The sequence below is a fragment of the Ctenopharyngodon idella genome, chromosome 10 (assembly GCF_019924925.1).
Source record: "Ctenopharyngodon idella isolate HZGC_01 chromosome 10, HZGC01, whole genome shotgun sequence".
Lineage (NCBI taxonomy): Eukaryota > Metazoa > Chordata > Actinopteri > Cypriniformes > Xenocyprididae > Ctenopharyngodon > Ctenopharyngodon idella.
Window position 1 is genome coordinate 29,979,785 of NC_067229.1, and position 21,605 is coordinate 30,001,389.

The 21,605-nt window shown below is 36.3% G+C and overlaps 1 protein-coding gene across 1 annotated transcript in view; it reads right to left on the bottom strand.

The window, feature by feature from the left end:
- The window catches only part of itga1 (integrin, alpha 1), a 58,961-nt gene extending 40,907 nt beyond the window's left edge, over positions 1 to 18,054 (bottom strand). Inside the window, exon 1 of the mRNA XM_051909616.1 lies at positions 17,794 to 18,054. Coding sequence (XP_051765576.1) covers positions 17,794 to 17,836 — 43 coding nt within the window. The 5' untranslated portion in view covers positions 17,837 to 18,054. The remainder of the gene's footprint in view (positions 1 to 17,793) is intronic.
- Positions 18,055 to 21,605: the final 3,551 nt, after the last annotated feature.

Here is a 21,605-nt window from a genome sequence, read left to right on the forward strand (position 1 = left end):
GAGGCAGTGTATGTCCTTGGGCAGGCCTCATGTAAATGTCCGCTCAACAGTAATTAATATTTCCAGCTATGCCTCCAAACCCGGTTTCCACTGAGTCTTATTTCTGAGGAGGATGTGCATGATGGGTGACCATCTGAAAAACCAGACCATTTATACACACACCACTATGATGAGCAAGACTCACAACCAAAGTGTTTTGGAAAAGCAAGCAGAATAAAAATAAGATGAATAGAGCTGTAGAAGAAGCTGTAGAAGAAGAAACATGTTCATTTGAGACATGTTGACCCGTGGGCTTTTCTTGGCCTGAGGAACTGCTGCTTTGTTTTTAGTGAGATTTGCAAGTTAGATAAGCAGAACGAATTTCCTCTGTAATCTAGATTTAACCAATGTGTTTTGTAAAAGCTGAACATAAACATAAACATGAAGATGCTAAAGAATATGTAGGTGAAGAAGAAGACTAAAGCAAAGCCGATGAACATGATGAAGCTGAAGACTAAGAACAATCTGAATATGAAGAAGACAAAGCTGATAAAAGCTGATAAAAATGATGGAAAATAAAAAAAAATCTGAAGAATCTGAAATGGAAGTCTTAAAAGAAGCTGTTGAAGCTCAAGAAGAATCTGGAGAAAATGAAGATAATGACAAAGTGGATAATGAAGAAGAACATTAAAAAGACCCTGAAGAAGATGAAGATGAAGAATCTGAAGAAGATGACTAAGAACATGTTCAACAGAACAAATTTCATTTGCACAATAGTCATTTGGAAAAACAAGAACAGAAAGAAGAAGAGAGAAGTACAGTTGCAAGAAAAAGTATGTGAAACACTTGCAGAATTTGTGAAAATGTGAAAAATTTAAAAATGCATGTTACTTTTCATTTAGTACTGTCCTGAGAAAGATATTTTACATAAAAGATGTTTACATATAATCCATAAGACAAAAAAAAAAAAAAAAAAAGCTGAATTTATTAAAATTAACCCCTTTCAAAAGTTTGTGAACCATTGATTATTAATACTGTGTGTGGTTACCTGGATGATCTACGACTGTTTTTTTGTTTTGTGATGGTTGTTCATGAGTCCCTTCTTTGTCCTGAACAGTTAAACTGAGCTCTGTTCTTCAGAAAAGTCCTCTAGGTCCTGCAGATTCTTCAGTTTGAGGATTTTTGCATATTTGAACCCTTTACAGCAGTGACTGAATGATTTTGAGATCCATCTTTTCACACTGAGGACAACTGAGGGACTCAAACACAACTATTAAAAAAGCTGCAAACATTCACTGATAATGCATTGTGTTTCCTTCTGGAGTAAGAGCCGGGGGGTGAAAACTTTTGAACAGCTCAGTTTAACTACTCAGAACAAACAAGGGACTCATGAACAACCATCACAAAACAAAAAAACAGTCGTAGATCATCCAGGTAACCACACACAGTATTAAGAATCAATGGTTCACAAACTTTTGAACTGGGTCATTTTAATAAATTCAGCTATTTTTTTGTCTTGTTGATTATATGTAAACATCTTTTATGTAAAATATCTTACTCAGGACAGTACTAATTAAAATATAACATGCATTTTGTATGATCCCTCTTATTTTGTTAAAATTATTCACATTTTCACAGATTCTGCAAGTGGTTCACATACTTTTTCTTGCAACTGTAGATGAAGACAATAAAACATGAAAAAGATGATGACAACAAAGAATAATAAGAGGAAGAAATTGAATCAAGGAGAAGAAGAAGTTGGAAGATGATGAATCCTCAATGGACAAACTGATAAAAAACACAATGAAGAACATGAAGAAGAACATTTGCAACTTAGATAAACAACAAATGTCCTGTGCCATCTTATTCACATGCACACACACACACACACACACACACACACACACACACAAAAAAAACATGTTTTAATGTTTTGGAAAAGCAAGAAGAGCAATACAAATAAGACAAAGAGACTGAAGAAGAAGGCAGACAAAGACGACACTGAAGAAGAAGAAGCAGAAGAGGAAGAAGAAGAAGAGATGTGCCAACACTTAGGCCTTTCTCGTCCTGAGGGGCAGCTGTTTTGTTTTGGGTCAGATATGCAAGTTAGATAAACAGAATGAATTTCCTCTGCAATCTACTGACTCTGTAAACAAAGACATAGAGAGCCAAAGGCAGCCGGACAGCTGGTTTCCTCCTCAAATATGTCTATCTCCTCACAGACAAAAACACACACCATCCTCTAAATGGTCTCCTCTCTTAATGAAGTGGGTGTTTGTAATGTGTAGCGAGAGGAAAAGGCAAGACTTCCTGCTAAGGTTTAATGCAGGACGCGCTCGCAGCACACAGTTAGCTAGTGCTTTGCAAACACGCTACAAATCATACATACACAGCGCTTATGCAAACACAACGACACACACTTAACTCTGAAACCTCGGGAATACACCTTTAAATACACCCTTGCATTAGATGTAAGTCATTTTTGCTGGATTCATGTTAATGAAGAATGGAAAAGATTCATCCATTCTCTCAGTAGACTTAATTGATTTCAACCCGCTGCTACAGTATAGAGTCAATTAGGTGATTCAAGATGGCCACCAGCCAAAGAGGCCCTTTGCATTGATCACAAATGGGGAAGAGATGCTTAGACGGTGGATCACAGCTCTACTAAAGCATTATTTACAGTCAAGATTCAGGCATAGAGGGGGTTTCTAACTCTTAAAGAGGGCCTATTTTGCTTTTTTACATGTTCCGCTTTCTTTCGTGTGTAATGTTGCTGTTTGACCATGGAAAAGATCTGCCAAGTTACAAAGCACAAAGTCACTTCAAAGGAAGTTATTCTCTACATCAGTAAGCAGTTTCTTAACTCCTTGAAATGCCTTGATTGTAGTCTTGAGTTTTCTTCCATGTCACAGTATCCCTCATTTAAATAATTCCCACCCAAGGCATATGCAAAAAAGGGACATGGCATGGTTGAGTTAGTTAGTAGTGTGTTGAAACATGTGGTTATGGTAAGGTGCGTGACATTTCTCAAACACGCTTGAAGTGGTTCACAACACATTGGTCCAGCCGACCAATCAGAGCACAGTGAGCTTTTCAGAAGGAGGGACTTCATAGAGATAGAAAAAATGTGAAAAATAAGGTGTTTTTGAACATTCAAGTATGAAAAACTAGTAGTAATAGTAGAGCCAAAAAACAAAATCAAGACTTTGTAAAAGTGCATAATATAGCCTGTTTGAAAAGAATGGCAGAATCCCTCCTAACCACTGAATTGAACCGAAATAAACATCTCAGAATAACTGGCACAATATCAATTCCAATTAATTTGGGTATATATATTTTGCTTATATATGAAAGAAGTTTCCACTCAACCAAATTTTCTGTAAAAGATACAGGGCGGTTTTAACTATTTGCAATCTCATGAGAAAATGTAACTATTTTACATTTTGATTCATACAAAAATGTAAAGTTTTTTGAAAAAAGGTCCACTAAAACCTTCAATGGGGCAAAATCATATTGTACAAAACCACCAATTTGCCAAAAAAAAAAAAGTTACAAATTGCCATGAGAGTGTGTTGAATATTTATTTGTGACAGCACTGGTCATGCTGTATGTTTTGATTCACTGAAAGAGTCATTTGTTGTGACTCAAACTACACTTGTTGCACTGTATATTTTTGATTCCATAAAAAATAACTTGCTAGAAAAGTCATTTGTTTGTGAATGTATTGTATGTTTTTGCATGTACAGTGGGTACGGAAAGTATTCAGACCCCCTTAAATTTTTCACTCTTTGTTATATTGCAGCCATTTGCTAAAATCATTTAAGTTCATTTTTTTTCCTCATTAATGTACACACAGCACCCCATATTGACAGAAAAACACAGAATTGTTGACATTTTTGCAGATTTATTAAAAAAGAAAAACTGAAATATCACATTGTCCTAAGTATTCAGACCCTTTGCTGTGATACTCATATATTTAACTCAGGTGCTGTCCATTTCTTCTGATCATCCTTGAGATGGTTCTACACCTTCATTTGAGTCCAGCTGTGTTTGATTATACTGATTGGACTTGATTAGGAAAGCCACACACCTGTCTATATAAGACCTTACAGCTCACAGTGCATGTCAGAGCAAATGAGAATCATGAGGTCAAAGGAACTGCCTGAAGAGCTCAGAGACAGAATTGTGGCAAGGCACAGATCTGGCCAAGGTTACAAAAAAATTTCTGCTGCACTTAAGGTTCCTAAGAGCACAGTGGCCTCCATAATCCTTAAATGGAAGATGTTTGGGACGACCAGAACCCTTCCTAGAGCTGGCCGTCCGGCCAAACTGAGCTATTGGGGGAGAAGAGCCTTGGTGAGAGAGGTAAAGAAGAACCCAAAGATCACTGTGGCTGAGCTCCAGAGATGCAGTCGGGAGATGGGGGAAAGTTGTAGAAAGTTAACCATCACTGCAGCCCTCCACCAGTCGGGGCTTTATGGCAGAGTGGCCCGACGGAAGCCTCTCCTCAGTGCAAAACACATGAAAGCCCGCATGGAAGGACTCCAAGATGGTGAGAAATAAGATTCTCTGGTCTGATGAGGCCAAGATAGAACTTTTTGGCCTTAATTCTAAGCGGTATGTGTGGAGAAAACCAGGCACTGCTCATCACCTGTCCAATACAGTCCCAACAGTGAAGCATGGTGGTGGCAGCATCATGCTGTGGGGGTGTTTTTCAGCTGCAGGGACAGGATGACTGGTTGCAATCGAGGGAAAGATGAATGCGGCCAAGTACAGGGATATCCTGGATGAAAACCTTCTCCAGAGTGCTCAGGACCTCAGACTGGGCCGAAGGTTTACCTTCCAACAAGACAATGACCCTAAGCACACAGCTAAAATAACGAAGGAGTGGCTTCACAACAACTCCATGACTGTTCTTGAATGGCCCAGCCAGAGCCCTGACTTAAACCCAATTGAGCATCTCTGGAGAGACCTAAAAATGGCTGTCCACCAACGTTTACCATCCAACCTGACAGAGGATTCCCAAATCCAGGTGTGAAAAACTTGTTGCATCTTTCCCAAAAAGACTCATGGCTGTATTAGATCAAAAGGGTGCTTCTACTAAATACTGAGCAAAGGGTCTGAATACTTAGGACCATGTGATATTTCAGTTTTTCTTTTTTAATAAATCTGCAAAAATGTCAACAATTCTGTGTTTTTCTGTCAATATGGGGTGCTGTGTGTACATTAATGAGGAAAAAATATGAACTTAAATGATTTTAGCAAATGGCTGCAATATAACAAAGTGAAAAATGTAAGGGGGTCTGAATACTTTCCGTACCCACTGTAGCTTGTGAGGACATCGCACTAGAAACACATTTCCTTTTCTAGTCTCACACTTGTCTCACAAGCACTTCCTGCAAGTTAGAACTGTGCATCAGCTACAGTATCTCACAAAAGTGAGTACACTCTTCACATTTCAGCAACTAGTATATCTTCTCAAGGGACAATACTATAGAAATGAAAACTGTATATTCTTTAGAGTAGTCAATGTGCTGCTTGTATAGTAGTACAGATTTACTGTCCTCTAAAAATAACTCAACATATACTGTAAATGTCTCAAATGTAAAACATGCGGTTTACACGTTCATTTCTATGTAACAGGACATAATTTATAATTACATGTAGAGCTAAAGTGTGAAAAAAATGTGTAGCCTACACACAGCAGATTTCTTATTGTCCAAAAATGGACAAAAACAATATGCAGACAATACTAAAAAAGGCATGTTTTGATCTTTCTATTTGTTCCAAAGTTTTCAGAAAGCATCCATGACCTTTCATGCTTTCATTTCTGACATCTTTGCCAAACCAACTAACATAGTTGAATGACACCTCACAATGACAATTTAAGTGACATCATCAAATATTATTATCACACCCAAATGTTTATGGTGCAAACCTTGGTATCCGAGGAGATGTGAAAAGAAAACTGGGAACACGTTTTGGATCTCTACAAGCTCTTTAAGGTGGTAAAGCTCCAAGCTTATATTGCAGACAAGGTCAAAGCGCGTTAAATGACACTGTCTTCCCCCTTCAGGTTTGATCATGTGTCATATGTTAGTGCCAAAATGTGATTAATTGTATGAAGCTGTAAGATTTAGTCATCCACTGCCGGCAATGTGTTGGATTTATCTATGCTAAGACTTTTAAATCAGCCCATTTGGCAGCGCGAGAGCTGTGTGATTATGAGAAAGAGGCCTGGGCCGAGGCCTTGTCTGGCTCACACATGCTCTTTCATGACAAAGCAGATCTCAAGATAATCAAGTAAATGTGTCCTCATGCACACATTCTCCTTGTCGCTTTCTTTCCTGTCCAAAGGGGCTGATATATCTGAATGAATTCGAGTACTGACTTGAACACAATGTAGGACACACATCTTTGGCTTAATAGACGCACTAAAATGACAAGATAGAATAAGAAGATATAATAATACATTATAAGCCAATTGTATTGTTGTATGTACTACCAAGATTAAAAAATCTGGCCAATACAAATGTGCTAATTAATGAGCTAATATTACAGTTGTATACTATTTTGTTCAAATCAGGGTTTCCCAAATGTGTGGTTGTGAACACCTGGTGAAGAATTTAAGACATAAATATTAGTATTGTAACATAAAATAAAATAATTATTAGACCTATAATTATCAAATATTTTACAGGACAATTTACAACAGATAATTTACAACAATAATATATTAGATATATTATATTAGAGTTAAAACAATAATATGATAATAATAGTAACTAGAAGAGTAAAGTTTGTGAACAAACTTTGATGTTGGCCTGAGAATGCCTAGTCTGATAGTTTGAAGTGACTGTAAAAACTTGAAGTGTGAAATAGTTTAGGGAGAGAGAGAGAGTTTAAAAAGCTTGAAGGTTTTGAGTTTGAAGCAGTTTTAAAAGCTTGAAGTTTAAATGATTTAAATTTGAAAAAGTTTTAAGTTTGAATCTCAAGTTTTAAGGTTTTAAGTTTCTCAGACAAATTGTTTGGTATGCGGCTGCTAGCATAGTTGGGGTGTTGCTATGGGGTTGCTAGGGTGATTGTTAGGGTGTAGCTATAAATGCTATAAATGCTTTTTTTTTTTTTTTTTTTTACCCAATTAATTATTAAAAAGAAAACAACAGATTAACTGGTTATTAAATAAACATTACTTGAGGCCCTACACCCAATTCACAAAAGTTTAATTCAAATGCAACCATTCCCACAAATGTAGTGATGAACGCAATTTGCAATTTGCACATAGAAAGGAGGTGCATTTGCTTTGGAAATAATGACATTAAAGTAATTTTATTTGAGCACATGTAGCACCTTATTAAGTTGTACTATGGGTGATTAGTAAATAAGCATGTAATGCCACATGTGAAAGTGGCAGAACTCTATAGTGAAATCACCACACATCCCCAATATCCTGTTCCCGAATACGCTGCCTTCAGATGTGTCCTCTGGAGGACCAGCATTTTATTGGCCATGGAAAAGTACGCCCACAGAATGACATAATGCTCCCTGCTGATTACAGAAGCTTTTATTCCAGTTTCCTCCGCACTAGCAGGGAGAGAGACCCCTGATCATGTTCTGTCAAACGCCCACCTTGTACAAACACTCACACATAAACACACCCAGACACTCCCCAAAAATGGCGGTTCCCACACAGTTCTGTAAGTGTCCAGCCACACGGTGCACAGATGGGCCAGGAACTCAGGCTTGCTCAAACATCACACAGAAATGTTTTGAGACTAAAAATACACAGCGCGGGGCAAAGCGGGTCACTTCCGACATCTCAACCGAAAAATGATGGCCAGAGAATCACTACCACATAGAGGCAATAGACAATTGAGGGTGAACTATTGATGTTATGACATCCCATATGACCATATCCCATATATATATATATATATATATATATATATAAATTTAGGATCAGCAGAGGCCAATCATCCAGGACTTTGACATTCAGATCCTGTGAACCCCACCAATCAGAAAGAAAAATTAGCAATTAAATAGATGTTTTAGCAATTATTACAAATTAGGTAAAATAAATAGTGCTGCCCTCCGTCCAAAAGGAAAAGGTTAGGCTGTCTATCTGCAGCATGAGAATCAAATGAAACATCCCCTGTGGCTAATCACAGAATGTCACATGTATAGTGTGGCTCTGGAAACAGTTAGCCTGTTCTGCCTGTCCCGCTGGAGGGGAGTTCGATTCTCTGCAGCAGACATTATCCAGCTCACTTCCTGGAGCTGTGCTGAATGTCAACATTCTCTGAGACTGCTGTTTTACATGCTGCTGGAATTAACACTCCTACATCATGTACATGGACTGACTTATGTTTCTCAGCTGGAGTGGCCGTTTAAGTCAAAGCTTGCCTAGTTATCCCGGATGGTACTTGATTAATGTGAGTTTGGGGATGAAGTCTCTGTAGAGGGCAAAGTTCAAGCTAAATATTATGGTGAGATAGGAAAAAAGCTGCAGTATTTTATAGACTGGCAGCAAATGCAAATATATGGTATATGCGCACATTTCAGGTTCATTCTACAGATACAGTAGCAAAAACCATTGATATGGCAAGAAAAATGATGATGTTTCTATGTAGTGTGCCTCAGAGGCTTGATAAAACAAGAGCTCTGTGTTTTACAGCACGTCAACATTATTAATAGGCTGAAAGATTTACTTTTCTGTGTCTGGAAGAGATGTTATTTGTTGTTGTGCCTAAGTGAAGATAATGTGATCATATTAGGGGCTTTCTTGCCTTTTCTTCGCAAATACCCTGTGAAGCTCAATCACATGACAGATAAAAAAAAAAGGCTCATGAAGACAAACATTGTTTAGCTTCCTCTTGCACTGTCCTCCTAAATACAGTCCTCTATATTTTATTTTAGTAACATATCTTTATATAAAAAGATAAATAAGAACATATAAATCGAACATGTTGTCATATTATTTAAAGGGGAAGTACATGTGACAATAAGTAATTAGGGAATAAGTAGCTGGATTCAGTCTTTAATTCAACAGTTCAATAAACAAGAAGTTTATTTTGAGTTATATTTAAGACACAATATTGAGAGTTACTTGAGCCTTGTTTCCACCGAAATTACCTATAGCAATTTGTCCCAGGAACTTTTTTCCCCCCAGACCTGTTACTGTTTCCATCTCAGTCTAAAGTACCGTGAAGATTAGTCCGGTGACGTAGGACTGCGTGCAACTTTCCAGTGCTGGATTTCGTCCTCCGCAACAAAGCCTGAACCTTGTCAAACAACAAATAACTCTTACTGCACGCATCGCAACAGACTTTTAAAAATGGTGGATGAAATAAAATGTTTGGAGTCAACCAATCAAAATGCTGCATGAACTCAATCAATCAGCATGTTCAGCACCCAAGTCCCACCCCCGAAAGTTCCTGAACTTTGAAAAAGTACTACCTAGCGAGCAGGGACTTTCTGAAGGGGAACTTTTTACCCAGAACTTCATTTTGACCCTGGTCTCTGCGGTCGAAACACACGGAGTGCCACCCCAAACTCCCTAGTTCCTGGAAAAAGATCCTGCGGGGAAACACGGTCTTTGTCTGCCAACAAAAACAATACCAAACAAATGAATCCAGAATGAATCAGTGGTTTTGAACAAACTGGTTGAATGAATGATTCAATGACTTTTTTAAAAAAAAAACAGTCACTTCATTCATTACTAAATGAATCAGCAGTTTTAAACAAATCGGTTGAATGAATGCTTCAATGGCTCATTCTTAAAAACAGAGGCTCTGTTCGAAATGCCGTACCTTTTCAGTAGGCACTTCTTTTCAATAATTAGTAAAAGTGATTCCTTCTTGACCATTTCTCCAGAAGTAATAGGTCATTTACTTTTCACCTACTGTTTTATGAATTCTATGAATAACTGTTAACCTATTATAGTGTACAGAAGTAGGCACTTTTGGATGCAGCCAACCACTTGTTTCATTCCTGAATGAATCAGCAGTTTTTAACAAATCGGATGAATGAATGATTCAATGACTCACTCATAGTGACTTGTCACCACCTACTGGTGTAATGATGTAACCTGCAGAAAGAGACCCTACAAAATCCCAAATATTATATCAGCTAAATAATGTTTCCCTTGTTACATTTACATCAGAATTTTTTTTTACATTACAGCAAAATAAATAAATAAATAAGTTCAAAACATAAAAGAAAACCAAAAGTTTACATGATTTAAAAAAAAATACAAGCAAAGCACCCAACATAGAATTTGACAGTTCTGTCAACTGTTCCCAGTGTCCCAGAAAGCTCATTAACAGTGGCACATGGATAAAATAGCACCTGTAAAGAATCTGTTCGCTCTCATTATTTTTGTGCTGTGAGGTTTATGGCCTTTGAGAGAGAGGTCACCATGTCGTGCCCCTGGAGTCATGTTTTTTAGATGCTTCAAAATGTCTAGCTGGTTATGTTGAACATTTTATGGGAGAACAGATTTACCCTGTAGTGTTTCAGTACTACGGTGCTCATTTTGAGGAATGCTGCTAAAAAGAACAAGCACTTCTGAAACAGCTTTTGCTTTTCGTCTGACATCACAAATCTCTCTCACTTTGTACCCCCTAACCTCTAACTGCCTGGCTCCTTCCTGGTATGTAAGACCAAAACATTTGTCTCTGATGTGATCTGTGCTACTGTAGTTGAACTTTCCTATGGAAAGCTAGAAGGTATATGACAGAAATAAGAGAGATACAGTACAGTAACTTGTCTCCTGGCAAGAGACAATATGCTGATTCAGAATATATGTGATTGCACATTTTCCATATCAACTGTGTCTCATATCATGGTTGAATATTTAGGAAATATAATTTACAGAAATGTGATTTCTAAAACGTTCTTTTTTTTTTTACAGTTTTTTTCCTTAAATGATGCTTAATTTACCCAATACTGTAAGCTTAAAAACAACAACTGTGTCTTAAGGAATTGTTTGAAATCCGATAGTCTTCTATTTAACAGCACAATCACTATAATTTGTGTAGATTACTGTGGTATTATGTTGCAAGGTTTAACATATTTAGAGGCTGCTCTGTAAAATCTCTTTTACTGTAGTAAGAGGCCATAGTCATATTATTTTTATTAAATCTGACAGTGTACAATGTGTTCTCTGCATCTATGATAGCTTTATGTTTTTGAAGGCAAAGTCTGACTTATATTAAGGATAACTAAGTTTTGAAATGTCTGTTTTTTGAGGTTTGTACTTTATGATTTTGTTGTTATAGTTTTGAGAAAAAACTGTAAAATACACTAATTTTGCACTAGCAGAAAGCGGGACAGGAAAATGAGATTTACTGCAGAGCTTCTCTTTATAGTTCTTACAAAGAAGTGCAAAGAACACAGCAGATCTGAATGCTAAAACTAACAATGACAGGCTTCCGGTCTCAGAGGTGTTACTTCCTGTGCATCTTTCTTTAAGTCAAAGTAAGTTAACAGTTGTGTTTCAAATGTGCAAGAAGCTGTTAAGAAGATAAGAAACTGAGACCATCTTAAAAAATTCAAAGATAAGCTCTAAAGCTAGAGGCACTGTTCATATCAAAAGTTCAGATCTTGTGCACCATTGCCATCACTTTACTGAGGGAGTCATGTCATTTCAAATTATTATGACTTACTTTCTTCAGTGAAAAAAAGAAAAAAAGAAAAACATTTTTTGCCAATACAATAAAAGTCAATTGGAGACTTTCATTGCACAGACAAAATCACTTAAAACATTCTTCAAAATACATTTGTTTGTGTTCCACAGAAAAAAAGAAAGTCAGTAAATTATGACAGAATTTTTATTTCTGTCATCACAACTCTCAGAGTGTTTAGCATGGAAATGGATTTGACAATATCGATATGTTTGGTCTTGGCAGAACAGATCTGCTATGCTGCTGCTGCTGCTGCTGCTGCTGTTATTGCTGCTGCAGTGTCAAGTACGGGATTCGCTACTGCCAATACATACACAACACATTGCTGTGAGCAAGATATGCTGCTGCTGTACAAAATAGCATATATGAATTACCCATAGCTGATCTATACAGGTGGAGCTGGGGAGGGTGGAGGGTTCCTGCAAGCACACTGCACTGCTACAGCCAATGCTGACCAAGTATTTGAAGGTTGGCTACTGATACAGCAGGAACCAATCAGCTGTGCCCTATAGAGAATGATGTGATTGCAAGCAGATTGAGTTAAGGACCTATCAGCCTGTGCCATCTAGAGTTTCATGACTTTGTATTTTTATGTGAACTGCCCCTAATTCTGGATAACAAACCTAATGTCGTTCTATAAGTGCATGTGTTTTTTTAATGACTGGAAATGAAAGATATGATTTTCCTTTCAAAGTCACTTGCAGATCAAAGCTGGATATGTTTCTGAACATCAGGAAGCTAAGTATGTGCAGATGGGGTGGAAACTTCAGTCAGTGGCGTATCTGATGGATCATAGGAACGGAGCAGCAGCAAGAGATGTGCCAGCCTCCGGTTCACTCGCCCAAACACCCAACAGTACTTTTCCAGAACTTGACAGCCTGGCACAAAGCAGATGACAGGAGCAGTTTTCCCAGCAAGCAAGAATGTTTAAAATACCCTGGAACCTAGAATACTTCCTGTGATAACGTCATAATAGCAAGAAAACGAGCCTTATCACAACAATTAATGAGAAACATTCCAGATCGCATGGTAGTCATGTATCATATTAAATGTGAATGTTTTCACAGTAGCTTGTTGAATAGTTGTTTAAGTTGGAGGCTCACCAAAGCAGTAATTATATCTATTATGATTTAAACTGAACTGCACATTCTGTGCCAGTTCTCAGAAGAAATAAATGGTTTGCCAAACTGAATTGATGCCACTATGACATTTTCCATGATCAATCGCTCTTGAACTCCTCTTTTGAGTACCATCAACTTCAAATTTGCCAGGTCTGGAGATTGCTTCTCTCAGGAGCAGTACAGTACATGAACCATGTCTACTGTCTACAACCATCTTCTGCTATAATTATGAATCAGAGTGTTTCCTTTGAGAGGACTGGGGCTTGTCTGCATGTAATGGAATGCCATTTTGAAGTTTCCAAGTATGGAAGAAGACAGTTCAAAGCAAGGTCTATTGGGAGAATTGAAGCCCTTGCCAGTAAGTGCTTTAGATTTATAACTGTGGAGATCTTCATGCCAGCGAGAGGGGAGTGGCAGATGGCTAACTTCAGCCCGTCTCACTCTGCACTTTACCATTCATCTCCTAATGACTCTATTTTTGGTGCACATTATTAAATTAGACACAAAGGATTGAAATGAATCTACAGTAAGCCATATTAGATGCGCAGGATAAAAACAAATCACTCAATGAAGTAAAACTAGGTTAATGAGTCTACTATGAAGATGCCTTTACGGGATAGTTGCCCTAAAAAATGAAAATTCTGCCGTCATTTACTCACCCTCATTTCTTTATTCTGTGGAACATAAAATAATTTATTTTGATAAATGTTTTTGTCTTCACAATAAAAGTGAATGGAATCCGAAACAAAGTTGCTTTGGACCCTTTGTTTTTTCCATACATTAATTGTATGGAAAAAAACTTGAAAAAAAAAAAAATCTTATTTTTTGTGTTCCACAGAAGAAAGGAAAGAGGGTAAGTAAATGATGACATTTTCATTTTGGGTTGAACTATGCCTTTGAATTCAAAGTGCACAAACGATTCCGCTGTTAAGAATCTGTTAAGCATTCGATGAATTCATTATTAATCTGAGACAGTGCAGGCGTTTTGTACATAAAACTCACGCAGAAGGAATGCATTCCTATGAAAGCCTGGAGATAAACCGGACACACCGTTTATCCATGGAAAAAATCTCTCAACATTCACAGAATGAACTATAATGTATGCATTAGTCTTTAGTCTACAATATAGTAAAATATTAGTAATATTAGTTAAATATAAAAACATTAGTATAACTGTAAAATAAAAGTATTACACAGTATTGTAATAAATATTAGAAAAAAAGTATTTTATGGGAGAAAAATAATTTTATGCACTGTAAACCCAAACAGTACTACTAACTTATAAAGATTGAGTGCGCTGCAATTAAAGTCTGTTAAATCATTGATGCAACTTAAAACAATTACATTTTCTGAATGAGTTTTGTGTAGCTCAACATTTTCGAGTAAACCCTTATACTTAACTTATTATTTTTAAATTTACTGAGCGACGTCATCAATGTCACATCCTTTCTCTAACCGACGTTATCTGAAGAATCCATTAAACATTAAAATGAGTTGCAGCAGATTTCAAGTTTTCAGCATGCTCAATTTCAACATTTGTTCTACTTATACAGTGTGACGCAAAGCATGCGTCACGCTGTGTAAGTAGAAAAAATGTTGAAATTGAGTGTTATTTTGTGTATTTTTGCACAAGATTAATACAGGGGAAGATGTGTTATTGTTGAATGTTCTGTTCTATTTTGGTATTTAAATGTGTTGCTGTGATGTGGAAGATTTGTAGGGTTACCATCGTGGTGAAGAGTAGTGTCTGTGGTTAGGTCGAGAATGGACTACGGAACTTCAAGACTATATAATGCATGTTGCTGTTGCTAACTAACACTTAACCATAAAGACTGAGTGTTAGTTTATTCAATATTTCAATTAAATTGTAATTAGCAAGTTTGTGTAGTACAAAATGCATTTTTTAAGTTCTACTAAAATAATTTTTGAGTTGTTTACTTAAATGTTTTGAGTATTGTGAACTTATCGGGTTTTACAAACACTGCATCAAAATAAGTGAAAAATGAGAAACATTATGTATGGTAAACAATAGTTTTAACTTTTAAGTACAGTGGACTTAAACATTAAATAAAATTATAATTTTTCAGTTTGAATTAATTGTTATTTATAATTATTGTATACTTAAAAAATTTGAGTTGCTTTACTTAAATTTTTTGAGGTAATTGGTGTCTACAAAAATTTTGAGTATTCTCAACTTATCGGGTTTTACAGTGTGGGAGTTTTAAGTCATTTTCTAACGTGCACCATTTATTAACACAATAATACAGATTCAGAAAAGTCTACATCAAAAAATACAAACAGAAACCTTATTCAATACGTACTTGTCCAATTAAGAAAACAGTACTGTTAGCAAGCTAATTATAACAATTATAATCATAATTCCACATCTCCAAAGACTCAACAAAGACTCCAAATGACCCAATCTACACTGTAAAAAATATTCCGTAGTTTTTACAAAATAATTTTGGCAGCTGTTGTTGCCAGAATAATTTTGTAAAAAATACAGAAAAACTGTAAACACATTTACAGAACAAACTGTCAATTTTACAGTATAAAACTGTAATTTACAAACAAGAAAATTTGAATGTAAACAAGTAAATTCAACAATGCACACTACTAAAATCTGTTTTTTACATTTAACATATACTAACAACCACCATAATAATGCAGGTGGTAAAAGAGAAAGCCACATGAAGAATCAGAGTTTATCACAAGTAGCTTTTCCACGAGCTGAAGTATATACTAATGTAAAGAGGGTGCAAAGAGTCATTCACGCAAACGCAAAACACCATCATGGTAACCCACAACACTTACATAATGCAATAAACATTCATTAAACAACAGAAGATGTAATATAAAACCCTAATGTACATAACTGATAACAAAAACTATTAAGAAACATGATTTTTTAAACAAAATACTTTCAAATGTGGAGTGTCACACAGGGAATTGTGGGAATATCAGTTTACAGTTTTTGACTGTAAATTATACATTGATTTGTTATTTTTTACTTCTAAAAATTGTAAAATTTACAGCATTTTACTGTGAAAATTACATAAAATGTCTGGTAAGAGCTTTTACAGTTTTTTTCCTTATATAGTACTGGAACTTACTGTTAACCTATTTACAATTTTTTTCCGTAGCATTTTTACAATATTTCACTGTTAAAATCACATTCATTTTTTACAGTGTATATATACAACAGAGCTTTTTATACCATGTTCCACACCCTTTAGACATGTATGTGAATACGTATGTCTGTGATGTCGTACACATCCATATACACAAGCTGACTGAAAACAGATTAATTTCTTTTGAGTATCAAACCAAAAACTCTTGCACGCTCATCTCCATTAGGAATTCAAACAGCTTAAAAGTCACCACTACAATAACCACATCTGAGCCTTTGGGGCTGTGGAGGAGACACTCTCATAGCCAAACATGGATTTTCTCTGTTGTTCACAAGGGTGCTGATCTATAAATCAGGATCTAAAAGCAGGTGAATGACAAGACCTATACTAACATAAAACCACCAAAATGTATCATGGCTGATTAAGGAATGTCTCACAGTACAACATAAGCATGAATATGTTAATTGTTCAGTATCTTGGCATATTCAATGATATTTATACAGGTAACGACCACCAAGTGCGCTAGCCAATAGGAACTGGACCAGAGTTAAGTGCATGAATGAAGCAACGGTGTGATGAGCCTGCACCTAATGAGAGTCAATGTGAACTTCTATCTGCAGCTGCATCCAACTTAATTCCTTAACGCAGGTCACAAGCCTGTATCACATGCATTCCTAAGACTCTGAACCCAAGGAGACATCTGAGCTCTCTTCATTTGGTTAAACAGGGAGGGAACATTGATTGAACACTGAACATTGAACAATGAGCTATTCCTCATAAAAAAGTGCTCTTTCTATGTGCCATTCAATAAAATTAATTAAATGTTTACATGAAAGGTGATTAAAAATTTGGCAATATGCAGCTTCATGGACAACAGCCAAAATGTTGATTTATATTTAAAGGTGCCCTCAGGAAGTTTTTATTTTTTGTTTTATATGGCTCTAATGCTGCCTTCACGAGCTATCGGAATAATTGATAATTCCCATTTCTGAAGTCGTGATTACAAGCTCATCGCATTCAAGTTTTCTAAATGGGAGGGCGTTCATGTGCAATTTTTATCTAGGAAACTTGTATTTACGATAATTCCGAGACCACGAGAAGGCAGCATAATTCATCCCAATAGTGGTGGTTTTGGACTTTATACTGACACCTATTGGCTTGGATGTATGAAGTTTGTTTGCACTCTGGATGAAAGTTGCCATATAAATTAAACAAAATAATGTTGTTGTATAATAATTATTAACTTCTTTAATTGCATGAGATGGGATGACCCGCTCTATGTAGAATAAAACAGCTTTTTCCAGAAGACTGATATAACTGGCGTCTTTATCTAAATGTACATTATTTCAGTTATTTTGCTCAAAAATGATATTCATTTCTCAGTGTGTACAGTTTTTTAATTAGCAAAAAATTACACCTTTTAAAGTGCACCTTTAAAATTCGCTATAATTCAGAATGCAGAATGTCAATGTCAATGTAATAGTAATAATAAGGCAGTCTCAAAATGTCAGTAATCAAGAGATATATAATATCCACTTGCTCTTAACGTAAGACTAAAAGTGCGTTGTCAGGGAAACATTTTATAAAGGCTACAAGCATGGACATAATGTGCGAAAAATCGCCGCGTAAATAAGCGCTTAAGTAATGTTCTGTACGTCTACAAAATAAATAACAATGACTTATGTTCAGAATAGCTTAACAGACCGCATTAGGGCAAAGTGGATAGCCTAACATCAGATCATCAATAATACATCATAATGTGTATGTATGGTCTTCGGAATATGCAGTGTATAAATAATGCGCACAGTTTCGCTCTCAGGTTTTTGACATAATAACACACATGTAACCGAAACCAGACCAAATAAAAAAACGTACCCAGAAGCGCCGCTAGTGTGAAATGATAGCCTCCAGAAAGCATCTTTCCCGTTCCCTGTCAGAGCCTGGATACGAGGCTCTTTCCCTTGGAAGCGCGGACCGTCAAATGAGCAGCAGACCAGACCGACTCTCTGGAGGCAAAGACTCGATTCAGTTATTCTCAGAGTTAGCTAGAGGTCATTTCCTCTGCACAGTCAATGTCCAAGTGCAAGTCTACAGATCTCACACCTTGTCTAAACTTACTCCTTGATTGAGTTTACAAAGTTTACGTATTTGAGGGGTGATGGTGAGGGAGGGTTTAGCTGAGCATTTAAGGGGAGGATTCTTCCTTATTCAGATTCAAGTAGCTGAAAATAGCGAATGTGTTTGTGTTTGTGCTTTTTGGAATGAGTTATGTACCTATCAATGTCAGAAAATGAATTAACACTTTTTCTTTATCACAACTCAAATTCTAGTATTCAGTATATTGTTAATTGTATATTGTCTTTTTTATTATAGCCTATTTGGCAATTTTTTTATTTACAAATGCAATTTTTTGGGTAAAAACCCGCTACTGTAAATTTTTCTGGTAGACTATGATTCCTATGTTTTGTCTTTGATTTAAAAAATAAATAAATAAAATAAACCTGTTTAACCTTGTATATTTTTTTCCATCTGGCTCTTGTTTTTTGTTTGTTTTTTTGCGATAGATTTATTATTATTATTATCATTATAGTTACAATTGTGTATATTTGACTGGTCTAAACTGGTCATTAACTGCTCTAAGGTGGACATTAAATGGTCTAAACTAGTTGTTAGCTGATTTAAGCTGGTCATTAGCTGATCCACCCTGATAATTAGCTGGTCTAAGCTGATCGTTAGCTGGTCATTAGCCCGTTAATTAGCTGGTCTAAGTTATTCTGTGTAGATAGGGGCTGTTTACATGACACCGTTTTCAACTAAAAATAAAACTTTTCATGTGTTTTTGCCATTCATTTACACAACAACAGCGTTCTGTGGGCCTGAAAAGGCAAACTTTTGAATTTTTGATTTCAAAGTGCATTTTTTGATAACGATACCAATATCATCTCTGTGTAAACTACAAAAATGTGAATATGTGAAAGTGGTGATGTTATGTGCATGTGTTGAGTCTATAGGCGCGTAGCGTTTCTTTACAAAATGACATTGCCAACTATTGGCCTGGCATGAATAATAATAATAATACATCTTTATTGTCAACTGTGGTTGAAATTTGTCTTGGACCACACCACCAATACCATATACAAACACGTCACACACATATCAACAAGGGAGAAAAGGGAAGAAAAAAAAAAACACCATTCTAGATACTAGATCACATCGTCTTTCGATTAAGGAGTCCAATTTCAGTAGGTACAAAGGATCTTTTATAGATATAACACAAAGGAAAAACTTTTCAGTTTTTAGTACATTGTTGTCGTGTAAAGTAAACTCTGCTGTTGTTGTGTCTGTTCCTTATTCTCACTATCTTGCTTAGTCACTTCTGTTCTCAGAAATGCTGTTTTTATGTTGCTACAATGTCATCAGTGCTATATACCAAACACTGCCCATCAAAGCAAAACTCACTATAATCATTAGTTATTCTGACACTGGTGTGGCCATAATTCTGCTTCTTATACACTACCTGCTCTTCATCAAAGACTGAAGTAGCACCAAAGGGATTCTGAAGAGATCTTCCTGCAATAATGACATTTACAGATGGCAAGCGGTCACATACAAAATGAAAAGTTCAAAGCGTACAAAGTGCATAGTTCCTTTGTGCCCTGTGTATTTCTGACACAAAAACTAATCAAAAATTGAATCTCAAGAATCTCTGGATAAACAGGCAGTTTACATTATTCCAGTTTCCTCTGTTCACTAGATTCTCCCAGAATCACGTTTCAGGAAAACACTGATTAGTGTTTTTTTTTTTTTTTTGGTCTGTCTTTCTTTAATCAATTTCCTACACCACACCCGTCTGGAAGGCAACCTTACATATCCTATGCATGTAGGACATATTCCATGAAAAGCTTATAGGTATGTATATCCCAAACAAATCCCCCTGATTATCCTGATAAATCACATATTTATTTTATTTTATTTTTAAATTTGAAACATAATTGTAAATTATTGGGGAATATTTTGTGGAGGCGAACTGGTGTTTATCCTGTAAATAAAAAAGTAAAACCTAAGGGCAGTTTCATAAAACAAGATTAGAATACAAGCCAGGCTTATATTAGTTAGTCAGACTTCTTGTCAGTGAATTCTGTTTCATAAAGCAAACTTAAATTAGTTCAAACTCAGTTACTCTGGCAACTTATGCTGGGAAACTAACCTGGTCTGGGGCAGGCTAACTGTCAGGCTAAGCTGAGCTCCTCTAACACTGACCAATAGGAACGCAATGATATTACAGCTGACTCTCTCACATACAATTATTTGACTTTATTAACCACTATCAGTATGTATACAGCATAAATGAGTACACCCTCTCTGAAACTTAAATTTCTCACTATTTACTTATAGAAGCAATGTTAGGGTTCTATAGATATGTCAAAATTATTCAGGATTATTTTTGTGTTGCAAAAATGAGTATACCGGTTTACTAAATAGAGCTAAATAAAGAAACATTTGGTGTAAGTTTAAGGCAATTTTTGATAAGTATGATGAACCAAAACATTTAAAGAGAACTAATTTCTTAAAATTAAGTGTTATATATCCCACTGAATCATTCTTAGATTTAATGCTGACAAAAATGGACCCACTTGGGAGAGAACTGTCAGGAGAAGACTTATTTCTTAGCACAAAAGAGGACAGTGGTAAAAAAGGATTACAAAAACATTGTTTTAAGTGTGAAAATATTGCAAAAGTAAAACAGAATTTCAAAATCAATGGACCTGTGACAAGGCCCCTAAAACAATCAGGCCTTCATTTTAAGCTTTCATACTAGAACTACCTACTGTAGTCAAAGCACAATAAAATCAGCTAGCCTTTTACTAAAATATAGACCTCTGGGAATCTATACTCTGGTCTTATATATATATATATATATATATATATATATATACACACACATACACACACACACACACACACATATATATATATATATATATATATACAAACTATATTGCCAAAAGTATTGGGACACCCCTCCAAATCATTGAATTCAGGTGTTCCAATCACTTCCATGGCCACAGGTGTATAAAATCAAGCACTAGGCATGCAGACTGCTTCTACAAACATTTGTGAAAGAATGGGTCGCTCTCAGGAGCTCAGTGAATTGAAGCATGGTACCGTGATTGGTTGCCACCTGTTTAATAAATCCATTCGTGAAATTTCCTCACTACTAAATATTCCATGGTCAACTGTCAGTGGAAGAAATTGGGAATAACAGCAACTCAGCCACGAAGTGGTAGGCCACATAAAATCACAGAGCGGGGTCAGCGCATGCTGAGGCGCACAGTGCGCAGAAGTTGCCAACTTTCTGCAGAGTCAATAGCTACAGACCTCCAAACTTCGTGTGGCCTTCAGATTAGCTCAAGAACAGTGCGTAGAGAGCATCATGGAATGGGTTTCCAAGGCCGAGCAGCTGCATCCAATCCTTACATCACCAAGTGCAATGCAAAGCGCCAGATGCAGTGGTGTAAAGCACGCCGCCACTGGACTGTGGAGATGTGTTCTCTGGAGTGACGAATCACGCTTCTCTGTCTGGCAATCCGATCGATGAGTCTGGGTTTGGTGGTTTCAGGAGAACGGTACTTGCCTGTCTGCATTGTGCCAAGTGTAAAGTTTGGTGGAGGGGGGATTATGGTGTG